The sequence below is a fragment of the Ochlerotatus camptorhynchus genome, unplaced genomic scaffold, assembly GCF_037179485.1.
Source record: "Ochlerotatus camptorhynchus isolate MF236.1 unplaced genomic scaffold, CSIRO-AGI_Acam_v1.1 ptg000054l, whole genome shotgun sequence".
Taxonomy (NCBI): Eukaryota; Metazoa; Arthropoda; class Insecta; order Diptera; family Culicidae; genus Ochlerotatus; species Ochlerotatus camptorhynchus.
In genome coordinates, this window is record NW_027040544.1 from 84,830 (window position 1) to 107,706 (window position 22,877).

The 22,877-nt window shown below is 39.2% G+C and overlaps 4 protein-coding genes across 10 annotated transcripts in view; 2 read left to right on the forward strand and 2 right to left on the reverse strand.

Annotated features, from left to right (window-relative positions):
• The window catches only part of LOC135717258 (eukaryotic translation initiation factor 4 gamma 1-like), a 29,451-nt gene extending 22,448 nt beyond the window's left edge, over positions 1-7,003 (forward strand). The window contains exon 3 of the mRNA XM_065239250.1: positions 5,287-7,003. Within this exon, the coding sequence (XP_065095322.1) occupies positions 5,287-5,619 (333 nt within the window). The 3' untranslated portion in view covers positions 5,620-7,003. The remainder of the gene's footprint in view (positions 1-5,286) is intronic.
• An 84-nt stretch (positions 7,004-7,087) lies between these two features.
• On the reverse strand, positions 7,088-8,314 carry LOC135717259 (2-oxoglutarate and iron-dependent oxygenase JMJD4 homolog). Its single transcript, XM_065239251.1, has one exon. It carries the CDS (start codon positions 8,294-8,296, stop codon positions 7,100-7,102), a length of 1,197 nt encoding a protein of 398 aa, XP_065095323.1. The 5' UTR covers positions 8,297-8,314; the 3' UTR covers positions 7,088-7,099.
• A 3,590-nt stretch (positions 8,315-11,904) lies between these two features.
• LOC135717242 (alpha-methylacyl-CoA racemase-like) lies at positions 11,905-13,177 on the reverse strand. Its single transcript, XM_065239228.1, has 2 exons — positions 13,032-13,177; positions 11,905-12,977 (listed from the first exon to the last, which is right to left on the reverse strand). The coding sequence occupies exons 1-2, from the start codon at positions 13,137-13,139 to the stop codon at positions 11,943-11,945; spliced, it is 1,143 nt and encodes a 380-aa protein (XP_065095300.1). The 5' UTR covers positions 13,140-13,177; the 3' UTR covers positions 11,905-11,942.
• A 3,794-nt stretch (positions 13,178-16,971) lies between these two features.
• Positions 16,972-21,806, forward strand: LOC135717243 (alpha-protein kinase 1-like). Of its 7 annotated transcripts, none has more exons than XM_065239234.1 (2): positions 16,972-17,148; positions 18,026-21,806. In XM_065239234.1, exon 2 carries the CDS (start codon positions 18,486-18,488, stop codon positions 21,279-21,281), a length of 2,796 nt encoding a protein of 931 aa, XP_065095306.1. In that variant the 5' UTR covers positions 16,972-17,148; positions 18,026-18,485; the 3' UTR covers positions 21,282-21,806. The 7 variants fall into 7 exon arrangements, with proteins under 7 accessions (XP_065095306.1, XP_065095303.1, XP_065095307.1 ...); XM_065239231.1 differs by having other exon boundaries at positions 17,129-17,148; positions 17,937-21,806; XM_065239235.1 differs by lacking the exon at positions 16,972-17,148 and adding an exon at positions 17,156-17,324.
• The last annotated feature ends 1,071 nt before the right edge of the window (positions 21,807-22,877 follow it).

A 22,877-nucleotide genomic window follows, 5' to 3' on the forward strand; every position in this document is an offset into this window, starting at 1 on the left:
TGCCAAGGGGGCCTCCTTCGATGCCTCTTCTGTTAAATAAAGAGACGAACCAGCCTAAGGCTGAAAGTCTCTATAATAAAGACAAAAAAAAAAAAAAAAAACATGTACATCGTAGACATAGATTTATAAACCAAGCATAGCATACCTTCTGATTTATCGAGAATATGTCAGAAGTTTTGCATTTTCCAGTAAAGAACTATTTAATGGAAGCAGTGATACTTCAAAATATGAATGCATTGCGTTGCGTTGCGTTTTTACATTCCATACTGGCAGCTGTCACGTATCTACTTTAACATTCTTATTTTAATTGACAACTTTGTCAAGCAGTTTTGGCGTGACTTTCTACCAGCGATTTCACAAAAATTGACCAACTAATTTCTATTTTTTTATGAAACGCACAAATGTTGGCTACTTTTCTCGTGGTTCTAGAAGAAAAAATCTCAAAATAATGCTTTATTTCAAAGTTCGAGTGGCAGTAAACGTCATTTTAACTGCTCGAATGAAATGGTTAATTGCTGAAGGAAATTAAATTTGGGAGTGATTAGTTCTTAGAGTTCAGAACAGGAAAAGCATGACAATTACCGTTGCCTGCCACGCCCATCTTCTTCGTTACAAGGAAAGGAAGAATATTGTTGATGTAACATCTACTTAACGGGAGACCAGCGACACACCGACGCCCCCAAAGATGCTACGGAGTTAGATAGTCAGGATTTGCTTAAGCAGGCGATGCGACCATAGTAATTGTTTTATTTTGGAGGAGCCTGGGAGATGTGCTGAAAGTAAACCCACGATCTTCTACTCAGTAAGCAAAAGCGGCAGCCACCCAGCTAGCCGAGCTACCTAATTTGTTGCAATTTTGGGACCTTATTTGGTAAAGTTTATAAGAATATTGATTGAAATATAATGTAAAAAAATAAACAGAAAGAGTCACAGTATAGTGGTGCTTCAATGCAGGAATGAAAAACGTTATTTAAAGATTTAGAAATCCTTATTTTGTGATGTCTAACTCTTTCCCGCCCATACTTACTCTGAAGCACCATGCCTTTTTGGACATTGTGTGTTATAACTTTTTGAAATTATAACCAATTTTTGTAAAACTATTGCAATATAGTCTGTACTAGATCGGAAAGAAAATCTAGGCCAATGTCTCAAGACATTCCAGAGATACTGGTTTTAAAAAAATATTATGCCAACACACTGTGGGTGGTAAAAAGCTAATTATTATAATAATTTTCGATTTTCAATGCATCAACACAAAATCATTTTTTACACGTTTTTCACAGTTGAAGATGCCAAGTTTCAAATAGCAGACTTAAAGTGTAGAAGTTATACAAACATAAACAATTAAAGTATGTTTTGCATGGCTTAATTTCCTACAGAACTTTCTACAATGCTCCATAGGAGCACCGTTTCAAAATAAACAACCCCTAACTTTTTTCGTGTATGAAAATCAGGATACCTGGCATCGCTGCATATGTCCCAAATAGTGCGCAGCGATGCTAGATCTACGTGATTAATCTAATTTGGCAGAAAATCAAATCCATAAATCTCGAATCGAATCTATAGAATGTGTGTCTTTTGGTACGGAATTATACGTATTTTTGTGAAAATGTACGACCAAAGGGCTTCCCTAATAAAAAAAAACCATAAACGAACGATAACCCAAACGATTGAACCATTCCATAAATGGTTTGGATTATACCCCGAACACGTCGTTAAGCAAAATAACCATACAAAACTTATTAGGGTTACCAAACTCCCACCCTTCGGTCATCACAGCACATCTGCAGCTTTATACATATAAATATACAAAAGATTGATTTGGCCCGCTATGTGGGATAGGTTGAGCACCACTGTTCAAGCGATTGTGAATGGATCATTTTAGATGGCTGAGTTTTGAACCCACCACAGTTTTCATTTGGCGCTACTGTATACGGACGAACCAATGTAAAATACTGTGGTAGCCACAGTACGGTGCTGTCAAAACCTCAGCATCTTCAATGATCCATTCTTTCAGTGATGATGTCTAAACTACACGGCGAATGAGAACGACCCAAATTTGAATTTAGTTCACTCATAATTGCCAAAAGTGCAGGAACTCAGCGATGAGTAAAATTTGTCTCATGGTTTCCTGTGGAAAACCTAAAAAATCTGCCGGAAAATGAGGAAATTGACGAAAATTTTATTCAGTCTCGGAGTAGTACCAATAGACTGAGTGAATCCAATCTTGACTTTTCTCAAATTCCGGAATTTTTCCCTGGAAAATCCTGGAAAAACCTGGGAAAACATGAGGCAAATTTATTCATCGCTGAGTTCCTGCACTTTTGGCGATTATGAGTGAACTAAACTCAAATTTGGGTCGTTCTCATTCGCCGTGTAATATTGTCAATATTGCGTGAAATATTTCAATTACATTACAATTGCATACAGCCCTGAGAGTAGCAATGGAATTTGGATTAATTGATTTCAACATAGAATATCTCATGATCATGGCCATATAGAAAGTTTCTATCTGCGACAAAATTGTTCAGAGGGTCAAGGCCTTTTGGGTGGCGGTGGATAGATAAGTTCAGAATTCACTCACAACGTGGTGCTAGCATTCATGTGAACTTCGTGTGTGCGCTATATCAGTAGATCCTGGCTATCTATGAAGTTGCTGTCTTGAGCAAAGATATGCAGGTGACTAAGTACCTACTTTCAAATGGTGACAGATTGTACGGTTTCGGCGCATTTCAAATCAAAATCAACATATAAAGAAGTTTGGCAACTCTTCCGTTTTGTCATAACCTCCATGCGACATATCTGTCGCTCGAAGGTAAATGCTCCACACTGAAAACGTATCTTGCTCTGAGAGTGAGTCACTTTTACTCATTCGCGTGGAGAAATCTCTCATGCGCTGAGTGACCTACGCTTTCAGAAAGTTCTCCATACACGAAACGAAAATCAATTATTTTATTCATGTGTTTCACTTATACATTTTTGCCAAAACATCAACCTTATACATTCCATAAGACAAACCACATAGGTCCTATAAGAATGCATAAAAGGTATGTGTGACCGCTTATACATTTCATTTGACACATGATCTTCATTAACTTTTTGCAAGGCGTCTGCTTATTAGTTGACTTATACATTTTATGAATAATCAACAATAGAAATTTGCCAAAAGGTATAAGGAGATTTCTATCCGTGTACGAATGAGTAAAAGTGACTCACAACAGAGTAAAAGTGACTCACTCTGATTTAGTTTAGTTTTCAGTGCAAACGAATTTGGTAGCAAAGATTTCAACTTCAGGAGAAAGGTTTGTGTATTTACCAATAATTTTCCTATGCGCTGCTTCCACCTTTGTTCAAGTGCAGTGCTACTGTATCTCAAGGTTATAGATTTTGGAAGAGTTGCCAGTTGTTGGTACACAGAAATTCAAAACAACCCAAAATTAAGTTCTTTTCACTCATCTCCCATGTTCCGTACGATAAGCCAAATTTGGGTAAACCGGCTCAAAGTAGAGTCGGTGTATAATGAGTCACGCCAAGAGTGAAGTCAAGTCTACCTATTGAACTGTCAAACCGGCAACCTATCGTGCAAAGTAAACAAGCATTACGATGCTATGAAAGGTCCACGAAAGGTATTGCAATTAAATATTAAATATAACCGAAGAAATGATCATATACACGCAGTGAGCATTACATTTGTCATGCGATACGGTTTGTAATGATAAGTAATGAAAATTTCTACTATTTTTCCTTAAGATAATTCGACAAAATCACTGATATAATGATTTACTATAGCCGTTAATTTTTTTCCTCGCTAGAAGTCATTTGAAGTTGATGCAGAAGTCCTCTGTTGCCAAGTTAAAAGAAAGGGAATCTTTCGAAAACCGTGATGCGAGTTCAACTGTTTTTCTCTTGGCGTGACTCATTATACACCGACTCTAGCTCAAAGTAGTTTGCATTTAAGCACGGCAAAAAAAAAATACCCATCGCTAAGTTATTTTCAATTTTTTCTACCCAAAATTAAGTTCAATTAACTCAAATTTGGGTATATCGCATATTACTCAATTTTGGCTTCTCGTACGGAACTAGACGGTTGAGTCGAATCTTTCGTTCTATTTTTGACAACAATAGCGAGAGGAAATGAAACGGGCAGAGGTCAAATAACTCAAATTTGAGTTTAAAAAACCCAAGCGGTGGGTAGTTTTGTTTTTCTGTGGCTGTCTTCGCCCAAACGCAATGACAGTGGAAACTACATTATTACTAGAGTCGGTGTATAATGAGTCACGCCAAGAGAAAAACAGTTGAACTCGCATCACGGTTTTTGAAAGATTCTCTTTCTTTTCACTTGGCAACAGAGGACTTCTGCATCAACTTCAAATGACTTCTAGCGAGAAAAAATAATAGCGGCTGTAGTAAATCATTATATCAGTGACTTTGTCAAAATATCTTAACGAAAAATAGTAGAAATTCTCATTACTGACAATTACAAAAGGTATCGCATGACAAATGTAATGCTCCCTGCGATCATTTATGATCATTTCTTCGATTATATTTTATATTTAATTGCAATACCTTTCATAGCATCGTAATGCTTGTTTACTTTGCACGATAGGTAGCCGGTTTGACAGTTCAATAGGTAGACTTGGCGTGACTCATTATACACCGATTCTAATTATTACGTTTGAGGCTTTAAGAGGGAAGGAGTATAGTCGCTATATTCATAGTCTGGCGGATAGAATTTCGATCTATCAAAAAGCGGAACCAATTCAATATATTGTAGACCAACAATTAAAAAGGTACTATCAACTTTTAAAAACAAAACGTGGATTATTCTTCCCTCGCCAATCGAAGTTAAATTACCAGCTTCATCGGATAGGGGAAACTTTCCACAACCTAAAGATGGTGTTTGTTTGCGTAGGCGAGCCTTGAATCACGAGAAAAGGGGTTCCGAAGTTTCGTTCGCAACAGCTGATGTGCTCTTTTCTGTTGTTGGTCGAGATTTGCTCGATTGGTTCCGCTATTTGACCATTTGAATATAGCGACTATAGTTTGGTGAGTGTTCACGGTTCTAATCAGGTACCAAAAATGTGTATGGACGAATATCTACGCAGGAGGAGTTGGGGGTCTTAAAACGCTCAAAAACTGTCTACGTTCCTAGTTTAAGGATAGCCCTATAATTATTTTTTTGTAAATAGTGGACAATTTCTTCGATGCAGTAATTTTTTCGATCCCGTGTAGTAATATAAATTACCAAACTTCTGGATCTGACTCTAACTGGTATCCATTTCACAGCAAAAATCCACGGAGGTAACCCGCCTGGGTTCGGCATCGATGTTCCAAGGTTGGGGCAACAATAATGCATTCGCCTCACTCACCGATGAACAACAGCAGCAGCAGCAGCAGCAGCAAAGCTCGCCGACACCAAGCTTCTTCGGTCCCGGAGGTCTTGGCGGCGGAAGTAGTGGCGGCGGTCCAGGCAGCAGTGGTGGTCATTCGTCCGGTGGAGGCGGAGGAAGTAAAGGTGGTGGCGGCGGCGGTGGGTACGGAGGAGGGAATAAAAAGTCCGGTGGTGGTGGAGGTGGCAAGAAACCCCTGTATCATGGTAGAAACAGTAGTCGCTTCTGATGATAGGCCCAAGTGTGATGATGAACAGTCGGTTGATCAAAATTTCCTGGTTTATAGCAGTTTATTTCCTTTTTTGCGTCTTATTATGTTGTTAGAGAACCTTTTTGAAACCGAGAAACTGATGTAGCAGATAGCGAATATACATTATACACGTATTTTCATGAAAATTTTTGCGATGTATCTTCCAAATTTCAGGCCACTTTGAAGGTGTATCGCCTTTTGCAGCAGGACAGGGAGGGATTCAGTTGAGCTGATCGACAATTACTTTATAGTGTAGGGTGCATACATTTTTTTAATAGAAGGCGATTATATTTTTGTTAACAGGTTCTGCTTTTGTTTTCACAATCATAGCTTTTAGATGGATATTTTGAATAATTAAAACTGCTGTAGTTTTCTGTACATTCAATCAAACTAATGTTAATTGCACTTAGTTGTCCGAAAGAGCGTACGTAAACTTGCCGGTTCACACACACACAGTGCATTGAGCAGAACTTCTTAGAAGTGACGTAATTGAGCCTCACTAACGACATGCGAAACTGCCAATATTACTAACTAAAGTTCCTTTTGCAATATTTAATTCATGTAGCGAGAGGGGCAAGAATTGCACTGCATATTCCAAATCTTACAACTGCGCAAAACAAAAGGAGATCACACCATGTGATCACATATTGAAATACAGTTGACAAAGAGACAAAAAAGCGGACGTTAACGGAGATTAATAAAAAAAAACGCGAGTAAAACTATACACGAGTGACACTAATCGTTATAGTCAAGCTATATGCTAATCGTAAAAATGAGAATTATCAAATCCAGAACATGTTGTATAGTGTAAGCTCCAATTGCCTTTCAAACTTCCAACTGATTGATTGTGAAACATATATAGATAAAGAGCCACCAATCAATGGCTTTTGCTACTGATAACCAATGAGTAGTTTGCGAAAGGAAGTCCTACTCAAATTAATTATGATTCATTTTGAAAATATCGTCGTAAGTATGTGGGAAAACGGAACACTAAATATAGGGAAACGATATTATATTAAGTCAAACACGGCAAGGATAGCGTAAATGCTCAAGAAACACATGCATACATACATACATACATACACATATTAAAACAGGTGACACTATCGATTATGAGATGATCGATTTATAGGAAAAATTAAAATAAATAATTCATAAATAACAACATGGATAAAACTAATTTTAAACATTAAAACTATATAAAAGTCCAGAAGAGTAAACAAATAGAAAGCCCTCTACTGTATGGAGTAAAGGTGAAATTACCAGGAAAATCTTGTGTACTTTTTGCAAATCATACATATTGTTAAAAATGTAAGCAGTTACAAAAAGCAAAAAAAAAACAGTCCGTTATCCCAAAAACCAAGCCGTTGTGAATTTATTATTTTCTATCCGAAATTTCCTTTTTGCATTGAATACCTACAAGAATTTCGGAAAATATAAATTATAATTTTCATCTTAATTAAGTATTTTTATTTATTGTTTCAATGCAGTCAACTACCTTCGCTAGCAGCTGCAAAGCTTCCAGCAAATCGCTTTTGTCTAGCATTAGGTTCAAGACATTGTCAATAGCAATCAAATCGAATTGAACATGATTTCTTCCCAACTTGTAAACATCAAACTGTTCCAAACAATGGTTAGATTTAAAAGCATCTAAGCGTTTATTGCAAATGTGTATTAACATATTAAGAAATATCTCCAGGTCCATTCCGTAGGATGCCTTCAACATCAGTTGGCAATGTTGGTCAAAATTGTCCATATCTCTGCAGTCTTCAATTTCCTTCACAACCTGCTCATGTGCTGTGTTCAAACCATACCAAATGTTGACTATATTACACCCATTGAACCAATTATGGTTAACGGATATGGCATCTTCTAGATTTTGCACCTGATGGTACCAACCACTTGGCACGAATATAGCTTCTCCCGCTTTCTGTAGAATATTATAATAAACCACCCTCTTCTCCGTCAACAACTCTTCACTTATTTCGAACGGAAAGTTTCCCAGTGAATCCTTCAGCTTCGATTCCTCACCCGGTGGTAGCAGTAACCACTTTTTCACGCCGTAGATATTTGTTGACCAACTGTACGATGAAAAAACGTCAGCGTGAAAGGACGTCCACGTTCCCTTCGGACCGATGTACACGAACATGTAGTCGTCCTGCTTCCGGTCCACCAAATATTCATTCAACCAATCTGATGCGAAGAACATCGGTGTTTCGTAGAAGCGATATTCCGGCATCGTCTCTCGCAAATGCCAATCTTTGAGGTATAGCTTCGATTGCGTGTCTACCCTTTTCTCGTCATCGTTCCAATAATCCAAAAAATCATGAAACCCCATGTCCAATTTCTCGTGGGCATTGTAATACTGTTTGCCGCAGTCTGCAACCGGAACAGTCACGTTGTCGATTCGCGCCTTTAGGTAGCTCACATCTACTTTATCGACACCGGTTTCGTTGCGGTGTACCCAGCGCCGATAGCACTCCCAGTGGTCGGCTACCGAAGTAACGATGACAGCGGTGTTCGTTTGCATAAATCGGGTGAAAAAATCACCGTAGCTGATTTCCGCAGCCGGAATTCGTTGAATTTCCTGTGGACATGGTACCGTGGGAGGTTGCAGCGAGATCCTGTCGATTTCCAACTCCTTCAGCGACGCCATTCAGATGCAAAATTCTTTCTATATCAGAAACCGAAAGGAATTACGATTATAAACAAAAATAGATCAAACTACTGACAGGGATGTGAGTCGGTATATGGGTCACAGATAGAAATACTCAGAGGGAGAGATAGGCGGAGAAAACAAAATACAATTCGGCAGCAGGGATTTGTTCCTAAATTATCTTGCAACCCTTGCTAGAAGCTAATATTTCAAATGACTTTTATTTTCGATTCGATTTACGTGCAAAATAATAATTGATTGCATCGCAATATTTTGCACATTTCTGGTTGCCATTCATTAACCAACGAAGATCAATTAATCAATAGCGTTAGAATATTGTTTTTGGTTCCAAAAACTAGTTGAATTTGAGAAGCACTCAAAACATAAAGGTGATTGAATTTCTGTTCGATTGCAATACTCTCAAATTTATTCTAGTAAGAATAAGAAATTCTCGGAAAATTCTAATTGGAATGTTCGATTGGCTCAGATTTTGACAGTTCATTTGGCTCAAAACATTCTCTCCGCCCATCTCTCCCTCTGAGTATTTCTAGTCACAGATAAACTCTCTTATACACTCATAAAAAATAACACGTCACTCACATGTGTTTCACATCTAAATTTGCGCAATTTGGCAAACACATCCATTTCAAGTGTGAATGTTTTGATATAAACTATTTCTTATCACTATAAAAACGCTTGCGACACACGCGGATTCCATATATCCCGTTTGTTGACTTAAAAAATCTGACACATAATTATCAAACGCTCTACACTTGTAAGTGTGATGTCAATCATATCGGATTAGTACACACAAAAAACAAAAATTGTACCAGTAAAAATATTGACCTTTCAATTTAAAAGTATCAACAAATTCGTTACCCTAACTACGAAGATATTTAATTTAACAATGTAATTTTCAATTCAAAAACGAATGTTTTGATTTTATCTTGTAGTTTTAAAAGCGCAAATTTTCAAATCGAAATTTGTTTTACTGTCAAAATTACTTCTTCATGGGTAGATTTCTACCTTTTATGGGTTATTCTACGGTAGCATGAGTATATAAAGACAAAACGCGCCAAACAATAGGTGGAACATTTTACCAGCCACCAGCCTGTGCATCGACCCATGCAACAGAAACTCTCGAACAGACGCAAACCTCGCAAATGTCCGACAAAGATTCCAGTAAGTGACCTTAAATTTGCTCCTGCTTGGACAAGATTATTTAAGATTACCCCACACTTTTACACTCTCATTAATTTCTATATACCATTCTAGATTAGATCGCTGGCTGCTTCCCACATAGAACATGTCCTCAGCGAAGCCACCAGTTCACTGAGTTTTGTTGCTCCGTACTGGACCACAACAGACGGATGATGCAGTTCAAAATCTGACTGCTGCTATACGACGTCTATCTAACCATACAAAAATCTAATAATTATCATGTAAACTGTAAAAACATTCAATATAAAAACATAAATTTATTTTTGGAACATGAAATTGAAGCACAAAAATAGGAATTTTATAATTAATAGATTTTTAAATGAAAAATTTGATTGTTATGATTGAAAATGCTGGTATTCATACTGAAAATAGTGATTTTTTTAATTCGAAATGGTACATATTATTGTAACAGTAAGGAACTTTTATGTTAATAGTTTGTTTTGGTTAAAAAATAATCCACTTTTAATTTCAACACTGTGATGCTTTTGATTTGACAGTAGTAAAATTCATTTTGAAAGTTCAAACTTTTAAAAGTAGTGAGTAGACTACTTTTGATTTGACTGTTGGCTAACTTTTATTTTGAAAGCTAACCGCTTTCTACCAAAAAAACCAACGCAAACTGTTAATTCTACCAACGATTTTTTCAATTTCATCAACGATAATTTTTTGTGTGATGTCATGTTTATTGGGTTTTAAATATTTTGTTTAACACAAATTTCAAATTTATTTAAACATTTTACACATCAATATTCTATTGCTGCTTTCCCCAGCTCGATCTCGATGCCAGTCATCCGTACAGGAGACATTCGTGACCCAATTTAAGTAAAGAGGCTTACTGTAAGGATAGTTCTGAAAAGAGAATGCTAATAAGATTTTAATGCTATTGGCAGTACAATAGAAGTTACTCACCTTTTCGATTAAGTTTCTAGTTCGATAGACATGGCTCCCAGAATATCCTCCAGAATCCCCGAAGCAGAAGGAATGTTTTGAGCCAAATGAACTGTCAAAATCTGAGCCAATCGAACAGTCCCATTAGAATTTTTCCGAGGATTTCTTATTCTTACTAGATTAATTTAGAGAGTATTGCAATCGAACAGAAATTCAATCACCTTTTTTTTATATTAAGGAGACTTTCAGCCCTGGGCTGGTTCGTCTCCAGGTCACATTTATGTTTCGTGTGCTTCTCAAATTCAACTAGTTTTTTTGAATAAAAAACAATGTTCTAACTCCATTGATTAATTGATCTTAGTTGGTTAACTAATAGCACCAAGAAATGTACAAAATATTGCCATGCACTCAGACTCAATTATTATTTTGCACGTAAATTGAATCAAAAGGAAAAGTCATGTGAAATGCTAGCTTCTAGCAAGGGTTGCAAGATTATTTAGCTACAAATCCCTGCTGCCGAATTGTATTTTGTTTTCTCCGCTCATCTCTCCCTCTGAGTATTTCTACTAAAAACATGCGAGCACGATCTAAGAGGAAGATGAGACAATATACCTTTTTGACGTTTAATAGTCTTTCTCTATCTAGCAAACTTGGATGAATCTACGGTTTGTTTTCCCACTAATCTGTTTCTCTCTTGCGCTCATTCGATTTAAATGGTACAGTAGAATGCTAAAGTATGATTGTGTCAGTGATTTGTTTTCATCGGGAAAATTTTCCGATATGAAGTTTTTTTTCCCGATGAAAACATTTTGCATATACGTATACGTGACTAAAGGCCCAAACGCAATGTGGGCGGAAGCGGAACGGAAACGGAAAGTTTGACAGTTGTCACTAATGACATCAAGATGCCTAACTGAAGTCGATTTGAATCTAACTAGTTTTCAATCCAACGAGTAGGCTTACTCAGATCGGGCTTTTCCGCTGGCGTTGCCGTTCCGCTTCCGCCGTCATTGAGCTTGGGCCTTTAGTGTGCGTACGATAAACGTCAGCAATCTCTATACGGGGGCGAAAACGAACCACTTTTCTGTCAAACGCGAACCAGCTCGTGATTGGCCGATTTGAAGTGCGTGATAGAGATAGAGATGAAAGAGTAAGAAGCCAGTTGTCTCCTCTTCTTCTTATAGGCATGATCTTTACTAGAGGGAGAGATGGGAAAAATTTCACGAAATTCTGAGACATTTCGGCCTAAACCTGTCCGATAATCAAAAAAAAAAACCATAAGAAATATCGGATAATTTAAATGGATCAAACATTTTGACTTTATAAACAAATATTTAATTCTCGTGATCACCTAAAACACCTTTGCACATTCTAATATCTTTCTAGAAAACAGCATATTCCATCAACAAGTTCTGGAACCGATAAAAATAATATTAGTTTAACGGCAATAGCTCATAAGTAAACGGCATCACTCATGTGACTAAACTTTGTGCCCCAAGCGTAATTATTACTACCACCATATACCTACTCCGTCCGATCAAAGCTTTGGCTTGGTACTTGTCAATATTACCCGTTCCTCACACAACCTTGCCATATCCTCAGCTCCCAAATCGATTTCTGCACAAATTTCCATCACCATCTGAAGCTCATCCTTCTCCATGACCAGTGCGCCGGAATGAGCCGGAGTTCTGCTAAGTTTTGGAGCAGGTGTTGGAACAAGTTCCCCATCTTTAGTAAGATTTCTATCCAGAAAAACACTACGCTCCCGATTGTGCGGATATTGATCTACTTCTTCCAGTTCGAGCACCGGGAATACACACGCATCTAGATTTTTGAATATGTCAGTCCATTCGTCTCTCGTTTTGGTCAGGAAAATAGCTTCAATTAGGTGTCTATTTTTGTCATTTTCGTCATATTGAGGCAGTTCGTTTTGCAGGTCCAATCCCTGCAACAGGTCTTTGTAGAATTGTGGTTCAAGAGCTCCAACGGACATGTATTTGCCATCCTTCGTTTGGAACGTATCATAAAAATGCGCTCCTGTATCCAGCATATTTTCCCCACGTCGTTTCCCCCATATTGCAAGTTTCTGGGAACGTATAAGCCAACTACCAACATAAGCAGCGCCTTCAACCATTGAATGATCTACAATTTGACCCATTCCAGAGTGATGCCGTTCCAATACTGCTGCTAAAATTCCAAAAGCACACAACAGACCACCGCCGGCAAAATCAGCAGCAAAATTTATAGGTGCAGTTGGACGTTCCCCTTTCCTGCCGAATAAGGACAAGATTCCTGACAAGGCTACATAATTGATATCATGACCTGCTCTGGGTGCATGGGATCCGCTCTGACCAAATCCCGTTAAACGAGCGTAGATCAGCCTTGGATTTTCCTTCATCATTACAGCAGGACCTAATCCCAGTTTTTCCATAACTCCTGGCCGGAAGGGTTCAATCAGTATATCGGATTTACGGCTCAAAGAACGAACTATCTCGATAGCCTTCGGCTTCTTCAGGTCTAATGACAATGTTCTTTTACCACCCTGAAGAACGTCCAAGTTATTTATCGGTGACTAGAATATTAAAACAGTATGAGTACAAAGTTCTTATTTTCGTCCCATACAAACCTTATCTATCCTGGTCACGGTCGCGCCAAAGTCGGCTAAAATCATTCCGCAGAATGGTCCCGGAGCTAAACCAACAAATTCCAGAACATTCAATCCTTTTAGAGCCATTATTCAAATTTTTAATTCTATACTAGGAGAAAACACGGTCAAAGGTTGTCCGTTCGTTGCAGACCTTTTGAAAACACTGATATCGAAACAGAACGAAGAACCATTACGTTCGCAAATCATCGCAAGCATACAAGCATATGAATGAATAATTTTCAATTACTGATTGCTGATGATTGTGACTTTTAATATTGGAAACGAGTCGTGTTTGGTTTGGATGAAAAAGGGTCTCGAGTTGTTTCGTGTACGAGGGGCGTTCCGATGAATGAGTAAAGTTAAAACAGTAATGAGCTACATGTGCACGCTAACTTGAAAGCCCTCATTAATGGGTAAGCTCATAAAGCCTTTTGAGTGTGTTGATTTATTTCCTTCCAAATCCGTTATAATTGCTTATCTTTTGACAGATACGCGTATTTTGCCTACTACTTGCAGACTGCCAAGTACTCAACACCACTCAATAAGCTCTTCAAAAAGGGATTCCGTTAGGAGGTTCGACAAAAAGATTCATAGAGCCGATAAAGCCTAATACCAACAATCAATACGAAACTAACGATTTTAAGTTGGCTCACTACTTGACTAGCCTATTGGTCCCAAGCAAACGATTAACGTATCCCATTCTAGTCGAAATTCTAGTACTACGCAATGTTTGTTTTGATTCGCTATGAAAGTTTGACAGATAAAATGAGGGGTTATTGGTTTTTCCTATGTTTCGAGGGGTGAATCGATTAGCTTGGGACCGAAGAGAGTACTAGAGATAAGCCAAAAAGTTGAGCACGTTTCTTCGGAACCTTCTAGTCTTAGAGTTACCTCTATGCTAATACCATAGAGGTAACTCTAAGACTAGAAGGTCCCGAAGAAACGAGCTCAAATTTTTGGCTCAGCTCTGGTCGTATCTTCGGTCCCAAGCTAATCGATTCACACCTCGAAACATAGGAAAATCCACTAACCCCTAATTTTATCTGTCAAACTTTCACATCGAATCGAAACAAACATAGTGTAGTACTGGAATTTATACTAGAATAGGGTTCGTTAATCGATTTGCTTGGGACCAATACACAGCAAAAAAAAATGTAATATCGATCAACGTAATTCAAGCTGATGTATGAAATAATGATGTAATAGCAAAAAGCAGATACAATATTACATCAATGGATGTAATTTTGTTCGCAAAATCGATGTACATCGTACAATGTGATATTACACAACCGATGGATTGACCTCCCTAATAAAAATTGTATGGTTAATTTGCTTAACGACGTGTTCTGGGTATCATCCAAACCATTTGTGGAATAGTTCAATGATTTGGGTTATCGTTCGTTTATCGTTATTTTTTATTAGGGCTGGTTGCAGTAGTTTCGATGTAATATACAACAACTTTTTTTGCTGTGTAGGCTAGTCAAGTAGTGTAGTGAGCCAATTTCAAATCGTTAGTTTCGAATTGATTGTTGACAATAACTCAGGCATAACATTTGATAACGGCACAAAAGCATTTGTAAACAAAATTTCTAAGGCCCTTTACACGCGAACCAAAGTACGCTCACGCAAACCAATACCACTTTCGGAAAGGTGATAGTTGCCCCTATCCGATGATGTTGTTGGTTTGCGTGGGCGTACTTTGGTTCGTGTTTAAAGGGCCTTAGAAAGTTTGTTTACAAATGCTCTTGTGCCGTTATCAAACACAGCAAAAAAAATGTAATACCGATCAATGTAATTCAAGTAGATGTATGAAATAATGATGTAATAGCAAAAAGCATATGCAATATTACATGAATGGATGTAATTTTGTTCGCAAAATCGATGTACATCGTACAATGTGATATTACACAACCGATGGATTGACCTGGTTGCAGCAGTTTCGATGTAATATTCAACAACTTTTTTTGCTGCGAATGTTATGCCTGAACTAGTGCAAGCAACCGGTGAACACTCGTGTTTATTTCAGTTACCATGGAGACGTAATTTGTGATTAGCTCCGGTCCCTTTCAAATTGTATCATTATTTATGAACGGCCTTATATTTGAAATGACGTTTCACATTCATCTAGTGATGTCCGATTTTCATTCGAATAATCGTTTAATCGATTAACGAACCGAAAAGTAAACTATTTATAATCGGTTAGATCATGCCGATATAAGCATTAACATCTCCACAGGATCATCACCGATCGTTTCAAACATGTGCTGCACTCTCATTGGTGGAAAAATGGTAGTACAGCGAACAAAAAATAATCGATTAGTTGTTAATCGAGTAATTAAAAAATGGGACATCTCTGATTTTGGTGTGATTGTTTTGATAAAAATGAGCGCAAAATTTCATCTCTTCCGAGGGGGCAGCAAAACCACAAAATTACCTTGAATACGGGGGGTTCTCATTGGATGAAAGGGACCGTGAAAGAAGACACTAAAATAGAAAGTTTTTCTTCCGACAGTTTCATCTTAGTATTCAAGAGCAAATTTTCATTACGTCGAATGTAACAAAGGTAAACAAAGTCGAGCTATCAGTGTCAATCGATTCTCCTGCTATTACACTATATACTGTCCGAATATAGGATCAAATCCCATTTTTAAATTTATTTACCAGTCAAATTGCTTTTCGACGTAATCACCTTCCGATCAAAATAGTTTTCGATGTTACTTAAGTCACCCAATTTCTATGGAGATGCCGTTTGACTTAAGTAACAGCGCTGAGAAACCCGTGAAAAGTGTACTTTCGTCGTTTCGCTTTCTCATTATTAAAGTGAATAAATCGAACTGTTTGTTGCTAAGATGATTTCGGTGGTCCTAAAATGATGAATGGGCTGCACGTAAGGAGACGTAATTGATAATTCTGCCGAATATCCTGGTAAATACACTTTGACTTAAGTAACAATAGGGGCCACCAAACGACGTATAATAACTTTTGACTCAAAAACCAGTATTTTTTAGCATGAAAGCTAGCGATTTGCATTTGTATGATTAAAACCCTGCTAAATATGTTAAACATTGCTATCACTATGAGATTATATGTGTTTACTTGGAAATAGGAATAACTTTTCGGTCATCAAAACAAAACCTTATTTTTCTCGGATTGGTGCGAATTAGAGTCGGTGTATAATGAGTCACGCCAAGAGAAAAACAGTTGAACTCGCATCACGGTTTTCGAAAGATTCCCATTCTTTTCACTTGGCCACAGAGGACTTCTACAACAACTTCAAATGACTTCTAGCGAGAGAGAAAAAATGCGGCTGTAGTAAATTATTATATCAGTGATTTTGTCAAATTATCTTAACAAAAAATAGTAGAAATTCTCATTACTGATCGTTACCTAACGTATCCCATGACAATTTAATGCTCACTGCGTGTTTATGATCATTTCTTCAATTATATTTTATATTTTATTGCAATACCTTTCGTGGACCATTCATACCATCGTAATGTTTGTTTACTTTGCCCGATAGGTAGCCGGTTTGACGGTTCAATAGGTAGACTTGGCTTCACTCTTGGCGTGACTCATTATACACCGACTCTAGTGCGAATGTTACTTACGACATAATGAAAATTTGCTCTTGTATTCATCTTTGGTGCAAGGGTCAACTCAAAATTAAGTAAAAAGAACGCAAATTTTGGGTAGTATTTTTTCTCCGTGTATTATTGCTGATGATACACCCCTTGTGAAAAATATTGATTGTTCTTCCTGAATGCAGATCTGTGCAAATAATCACTGACAGCCGTTTGTTTTTCCTGCTCACACCAATGGGTGTCTTACCGTACACGAATAGAGTATCCGAGTACGAGATTTCTCGTTAGCCAGTTTCTGTGAATGTGTGTGTACTAACTGCGAAACGTGAGGCAGCAGCAGATCGAGCTCAGTTCGCTGCTCTATCGTAGCAAACATTTTGCTTTATTCCGTTTATTTTAAGTTGTTTCTTTAGTTCATTAGTGATTTAGTCCGAGTGTTTAGTCCGTTTGTTTCAGTTTGTGCTAGTTTTGCGAACGTTTCCAGTGTGGTTCGATAGTGAAATCCGCCCACAAAGGTAGGCGCTATTCCGTGGGATCCCGTAGCATAAAATCTCGTCGAGAGTTGGGCGAAAGAATTCAGGACACCCATCTCCGACGATGAAAAAGGAAAGAGCACAGCATAGTAGACGTCGGCCATTCGAGTGAAAGAGAGGCGTACAGTCATCGTCAGCAAAAATATGTTGGGCGTACGGTTAGTGTCCATTTGTGTTGGTGTTTGAATGAAATTGTTGTGAACGAACGGCCCCTGCACACTCGGGGCTTGGCCCTTTTCCTACATCGTTTCCTTTACGCCAGCCCTCAACCAACAGGAGCAACAACAACAACGCCAGTAATAGCCTAGTGAGCGATGAATGGCTAATGGCGATGGGGTAAGCGGCCCTCCACCTACCCATCACATCACACAAGTACTTGGCTATCTAATAGCTGCTTATGCACAACGAATGATATCGCGCAGACGGATGGATTGCCTGTGAGGGAATTTTTTGGAAAAGCGTCGACATACAGTTAGTGGAAACCGTAACGTGAATCATCGCGGAATGATGGTGACGAAGCAACGAAAATGGTTGGCTGGTAATCGAAGGATTTTGGATTGTTTTAATTAAATTAAAGCCTAATGTATATTATTTAGGTACGTGTGGAACGTCAAAACTTTCGAAGATGTTTCAAAGTAGGTAAATATTTTGAAATTATAACGATTCAGTAATAAACTGCAGTCCAGAATTTTTCAATGACCAGAACGCATATAGATGCAAATTAAGAACTACTGTGCACAGAAATATTGAAAATATAAGCATGTCTAAAGTTTAGCAGTACTGTTTGTGCAACATCCTCTTAATTTTACTGTTTATTGTGTGCATCTGACAACGTCGACTTTTCACCTTTTGAACCCAGAGATAAGATCAACGTCTATGAAGAAGAAAAATAAAAGAAGTGTAGCAACAAAGGCAGTATCATATGAGTGTGGAAATAATAGTACAAGGCTTATCTAATCTGAAAAAAAAACAAAAGTGTATCGGTTGACTGCCAGCAGCTACTAAGCGAATCAGAAGCATCGCGAAGAGAGAAGATTTGAGTGTACGTACTTGAAGAAGACCCAAAGCCAACAGTCAGTAGTGTACCGTACCGTTCCAATATGTGTGTTTCGTTGTTATGAGAAGTGAGAGCGCGCGCGAATTGCATTAATTATAATCAGTGAGTTTCAATAGAAGGTCTTTTCTGGTGGCTGCACTCCTCATGACAACGGCGGCGACGACGATGATGATTCACAGAAGCATTAGTACCCGTTTGCGGCAGTGCTGTTCGATGTGAGTGCAAACAAGAGCAAAAGCTGAAGAACAAGAAGAAACTAAACATGGGGGATGCTAAGGTGAAGCAACCATACTTTGGCAATCCGCCCCATCAACAGCAGGCAACTACCTCCAAGGCAGGTGTTGGAGCAGCAGTGGTCGACATTCAGAAAGGAAGTCCTTCCAGCTTGAAGAGTGTAGGGACCAAGGACGATGGCGCCACCAAAAGCCCTTGTAAATATGATCAGCTCAAAGCTCGCAAAGCTGAGCTGGAAAAAAGGCTCAACGAAAAGTACGCCCAGTTGCAGCAAATCAAACGAGAAGAGGCTCAACTTATTGGAATGTATCCGAGTGATTTCAGTGCTGGCATTGGAAGTCAAGATCAAAATGGAGCGGCACCCACCTTGAGACGGAAGATTGGTACCAGCTTCAAGCTGCCGGAAAATCTGTTGAACAATAAAGAAGACGACATCAATAAGCTTCTTTTGGAAAAGCAAATACAGCAGCAGATATCGGAGGCATCGCTCCGATTAGCTAATGATACCTCTCAATCTAAGTCGGTTCGAAGGACACACAAGCAAAACTATGAAACTGCTCAGCAGAAACTATTAGCAATCAATCAAAATTTAAGCGTACTGAAAAAACGTCAGCAACAAGCTGCTGAGCAGCAAAAATCTCCTCCTGCAACGAGGGACGATATAGACATTCATAAAAGCAGTAACTTTAATCGGTTTCGATCGAACAGCAACAGCAGCAGCATGATGATGATGAATGTGTCGGAGCGGAGGAACTCGGTGAAATCGAATGCATCGTCAAACCATTCCAGCAACCTAAATAGTTCAATTGGTTCGGCTCCAAAACAACAACATCAACAGCAACAGCAACAGCAGCTTTTAGTGCAAATTCCAGTTCAGCAGCATCCAGGCCATTATCACTCGCAGCAAATCTCGCCCTATTCGATCCACTCGGGAACACTGTCGGTTATGCCATCCGGTTCACAAAGTATGACTCCTGCTGCCTCGGCAGCGATGGTCTCTCAACTGAGTATGCTTAGACATCGCGTCCGGCACGATAGCTTTAGTGGAATGATAAGTTATGACCTAACGGGTGCTTCGGGAGATACGGCGAAGCTGTCGCCCGTGAGTAGCGGTAGTGGACATCATCATCATTCTCACCCACATCAGCATTACCAGGCACAGTCACAACAGCAGCTGCAGAGTGGTGGTCCTCATCGATTGAATAAATTGATTCAACAGCAGCTCCATAGTTACAGTCCTCCTCCGGGTCATCATTCCCACGGCACAAGTCCTGGTTACGTACTTTCACCTCCAGCTAGTGGATCATCAACGGTTGCCGGACAAGCATTTGTGTATGATGTCAAAATGATCTCAAGGCTGCAGCCTCCTCCACCGCCTCCTCCACCACTGGTTCCTTCAACCTCTATGAGTGACCAGAACTTCTGCCCGAAACTGCCTCCTGGCTTCAATTACGATCAGCAGCAGGAAGGAGCAGCCGGTCTCGGAGGATATTGGATGATGCTCGAAACAGGAGAAAAGGTTTGGTGTTCAGTCGACAACCGTTTCTCAAGTCTGGATCGGAAACAAGGAGGAGGTAGTATGAAACTTTCCCGGTCCAAACTAAGTCAACACGCGTACGCTGCTCCCACCAAAAGTAATTCAATGGGAAACTTTGATTTTATCAACAAACAACAGCAGCAGCAGCAACAGCAACAACGGCAACAATCAGATGAATCGATTCAACCTGATACAATTTCCGTTACCTCCGGATCCAGTGAACACAAGAAACGAGAGAAGGTTTGGCGGGAAACTTCGTTGGATAGTCCAGTCGTTAAGCACAAAACCCTTCCTTCGTCGATGACCAATCCTCCCGCACTTCCGGCGTATCCCGAACCACCGCCACCACCGCCTCCTCATCATCATTCGCAATCGCATTCAACTCTACAAACTCCGTTGCATATCAATACCAGCAGCAACTACGGTTTATCATCACCTTCATCGCCTTTGCTTTTGTCACCCCAGCAAATGCGATACTATCAGCAAAAACAACAGCAAATCTTGGAACAACAACGTCAACAGCAACAGCATCGGATAAGACAGCTGGAAGAACAGAAACATCAAGCCTATCTGCTAGAACAACAACAACAACAACAACAACAACAACAGCAGCAGCAACAACAATTACTACAGCAGAAGCTTCTTCGGTCCCCTCCTCAACCACCGAAACATCAAAGTCACTACTCCCATGCAATGCACCAACAACGGCAGCAACAGCAGCAGCATTTGGATCTTATTCCACATTCGCCTCAGTACTACGATCGGGAAAATCACAACCTCCCACCCCATTACTATCAATGCCAGGAAGCTCCTCCGCAAAATAACCTATCGTCCCGACATCCTGACCTTCTAATCTCCCCAACCCTATCGGCATCCTCTTCCAACACGCTCACATCCCCTACACTAAGACCGCAATCGTCCGTTTCTCCTACTCCCTCGACAATAACCACTACGGGATCCGCATCCGGAATCCATTCCACGCCCGACATTCAAACGGAATCGCCGAAAAACGTAACCGTTGTCCAACAGGGCAAAATACAGCCCTACAAGGAAGTTACCAAACCGTTCGAGATGTCCGATTTCTACAAATACTCCACTAAGTACCGGCAAAAGCAGCAGCAGCAGTTACAGCAGCAGCAACAGTACCATCACCATCAAACGGGAGAGCTGAGTCCGAATGGGAACAACAACACCGGTTCCCATACTGGAGGCGGCGGAGAGATGATACAGAAGGTCGTTTACCAACCGCCCAACCCGTCCATATGTCATCCCATCAACTACAACTGAGTAAGTGCGGTTATTAATTTTCATATTGAAAATCACAATAAATCTGGAGTCGGCGTATAGTTTTCCTAGAAGAAAATGTTATCGTTAGACTGATGATAATAGGATTAGAATCGGGTTTTTTTTTTTTAAACGAGAATTGAAATGGGTTTGCCAAGTGATACCGAGGAGTCGTCATCATCGTCATCAACATCACACTGGAAAGACGGGATTAGAGAACTGTCCAGCAGAGCTTAATTCGTTAAGGTCAAAATATACGGTTGAAGTGAGTTGATTCAACGCATCCCCGATCAGGTAGTCGGCGTTCAATTGACTTGACATCGATCAGGTTTCCTTTCGTAGGTCAAGTGAGTTGAATCTTAAACCGGCCTTTAGAATAACAAAGCTTTGAAAATGACGATCGTTGTAAGTAGCTACTGTCGAATGCAGGGTGACCAATGAACTTGCGTTGATTGACAATATTCAATATAAAGGTCACAGAACACCGGCCAAAATTACCCGTTACACGAAAATGCGGAGTGAAATTTAAAAAAAAAAATGATTTCTATGCTCAGATTCAGATTCCCTTTGTATTGTTAACAGGATTCACTTGGAATCCATATGTCAGAATGCTTTTGGAAATCTTGTCAGTATTTCCTTGAAATTGTTGTTAAGAATTATCATCAGAATTCCCTTTGAATTTTACTCAAAATTTCGTTAAAATTCACCAAGTTATGTTGGAATTCCTCATAAAATTGTCCATGAATTCTAATCACAATCCCTATACAATTCTCCTTAGTAGTACTTTGGAATTCTACCTATAACTACTACTGCTAATACTATTGCCTTGCAATTCACCTGCGATTTTTTTTTAACTCCAAGAAACGCCAAATGAATAGTATTGATTTTTTTTTGGAATCGGTCAAATGGTTCCGGAGATATAGCCGGATCATTTTCTGGTGACTATGGGTTATGGAGTCTAGATCCGACCTGAATCGTGTCAGACAAATCAATGCGAAAGCCTAGTGCCTAGGAACAGGGTTGCTTCCACGCACTGCCTATAAAAATAGTTTTTCGGAATTATGAATACATTAGATGTTATAATAATAATTTTACTTGTATGTTACAAGAGAAGATTGTGAAGTTGGTGTTTGACTCATAAAACCTGTCAATATTGCTTCCAGAGCGTCACAATAATCGATTTTAAGATTCGTTAGCGAATCGCTGATTGTCACTTTCTGAAAGCGAAACTAACAGGTGTTATGAGTCAAACACTTACTTCACAACCTCTTCTTGTAACTTTGCCCAATTTTTCCAGTGTGGACGATGGATGGTTGTCCCAACAGCTGGTGCAATTCGCGGTTCATTCGCCTCCTCCACGTTCCGTCATCCATCTGCACTCCAGCGTAGATGGTACGCAGCACCTTCCGTTCGGTTGGTCCTCCACAAGCATAGTCCAGGTCTCGTGGCCGTAGAGAACCCACCGACAAACTGACATGACACTTAATTTTGACTTGTGCCCGAAAATCGTAAACGGCCGATTTAAATGTGCAGTGATCCGAACTGTCAAATCCATAGAATTTTTTATCTAGATAAAAATAATTTATCCAGAATAGATCA

Coding starts and splice junctions, on each gene's coding strand:
- LOC135717259 (XM_065239251.1), bottom strand. CDS start 8,296: ATGGCGTCGCTGAAGGAGTTGGAAATCGACAGGATCTCGCTGCAACCT.
- LOC135717242 (XM_065239228.1), bottom strand. CDS start 13,139: ATGGCTCTAAAAGGATTGAATGTTCTGGAATTTGTTGGTTTAGCTCCG. Junction 12,978..13,031: donor CCGTGACCAGGATAGATAAG/GTTTGTATGGGA, acceptor TTAATATTCTAG/TCACCGATAAATAACTTGGA.
- LOC135717243 (XM_065239234.1), top strand. CDS start 18,486: ATGGGGGATGCTAAGGTGAAGCAACCATACTTTGGCAATCCGCCCCAT.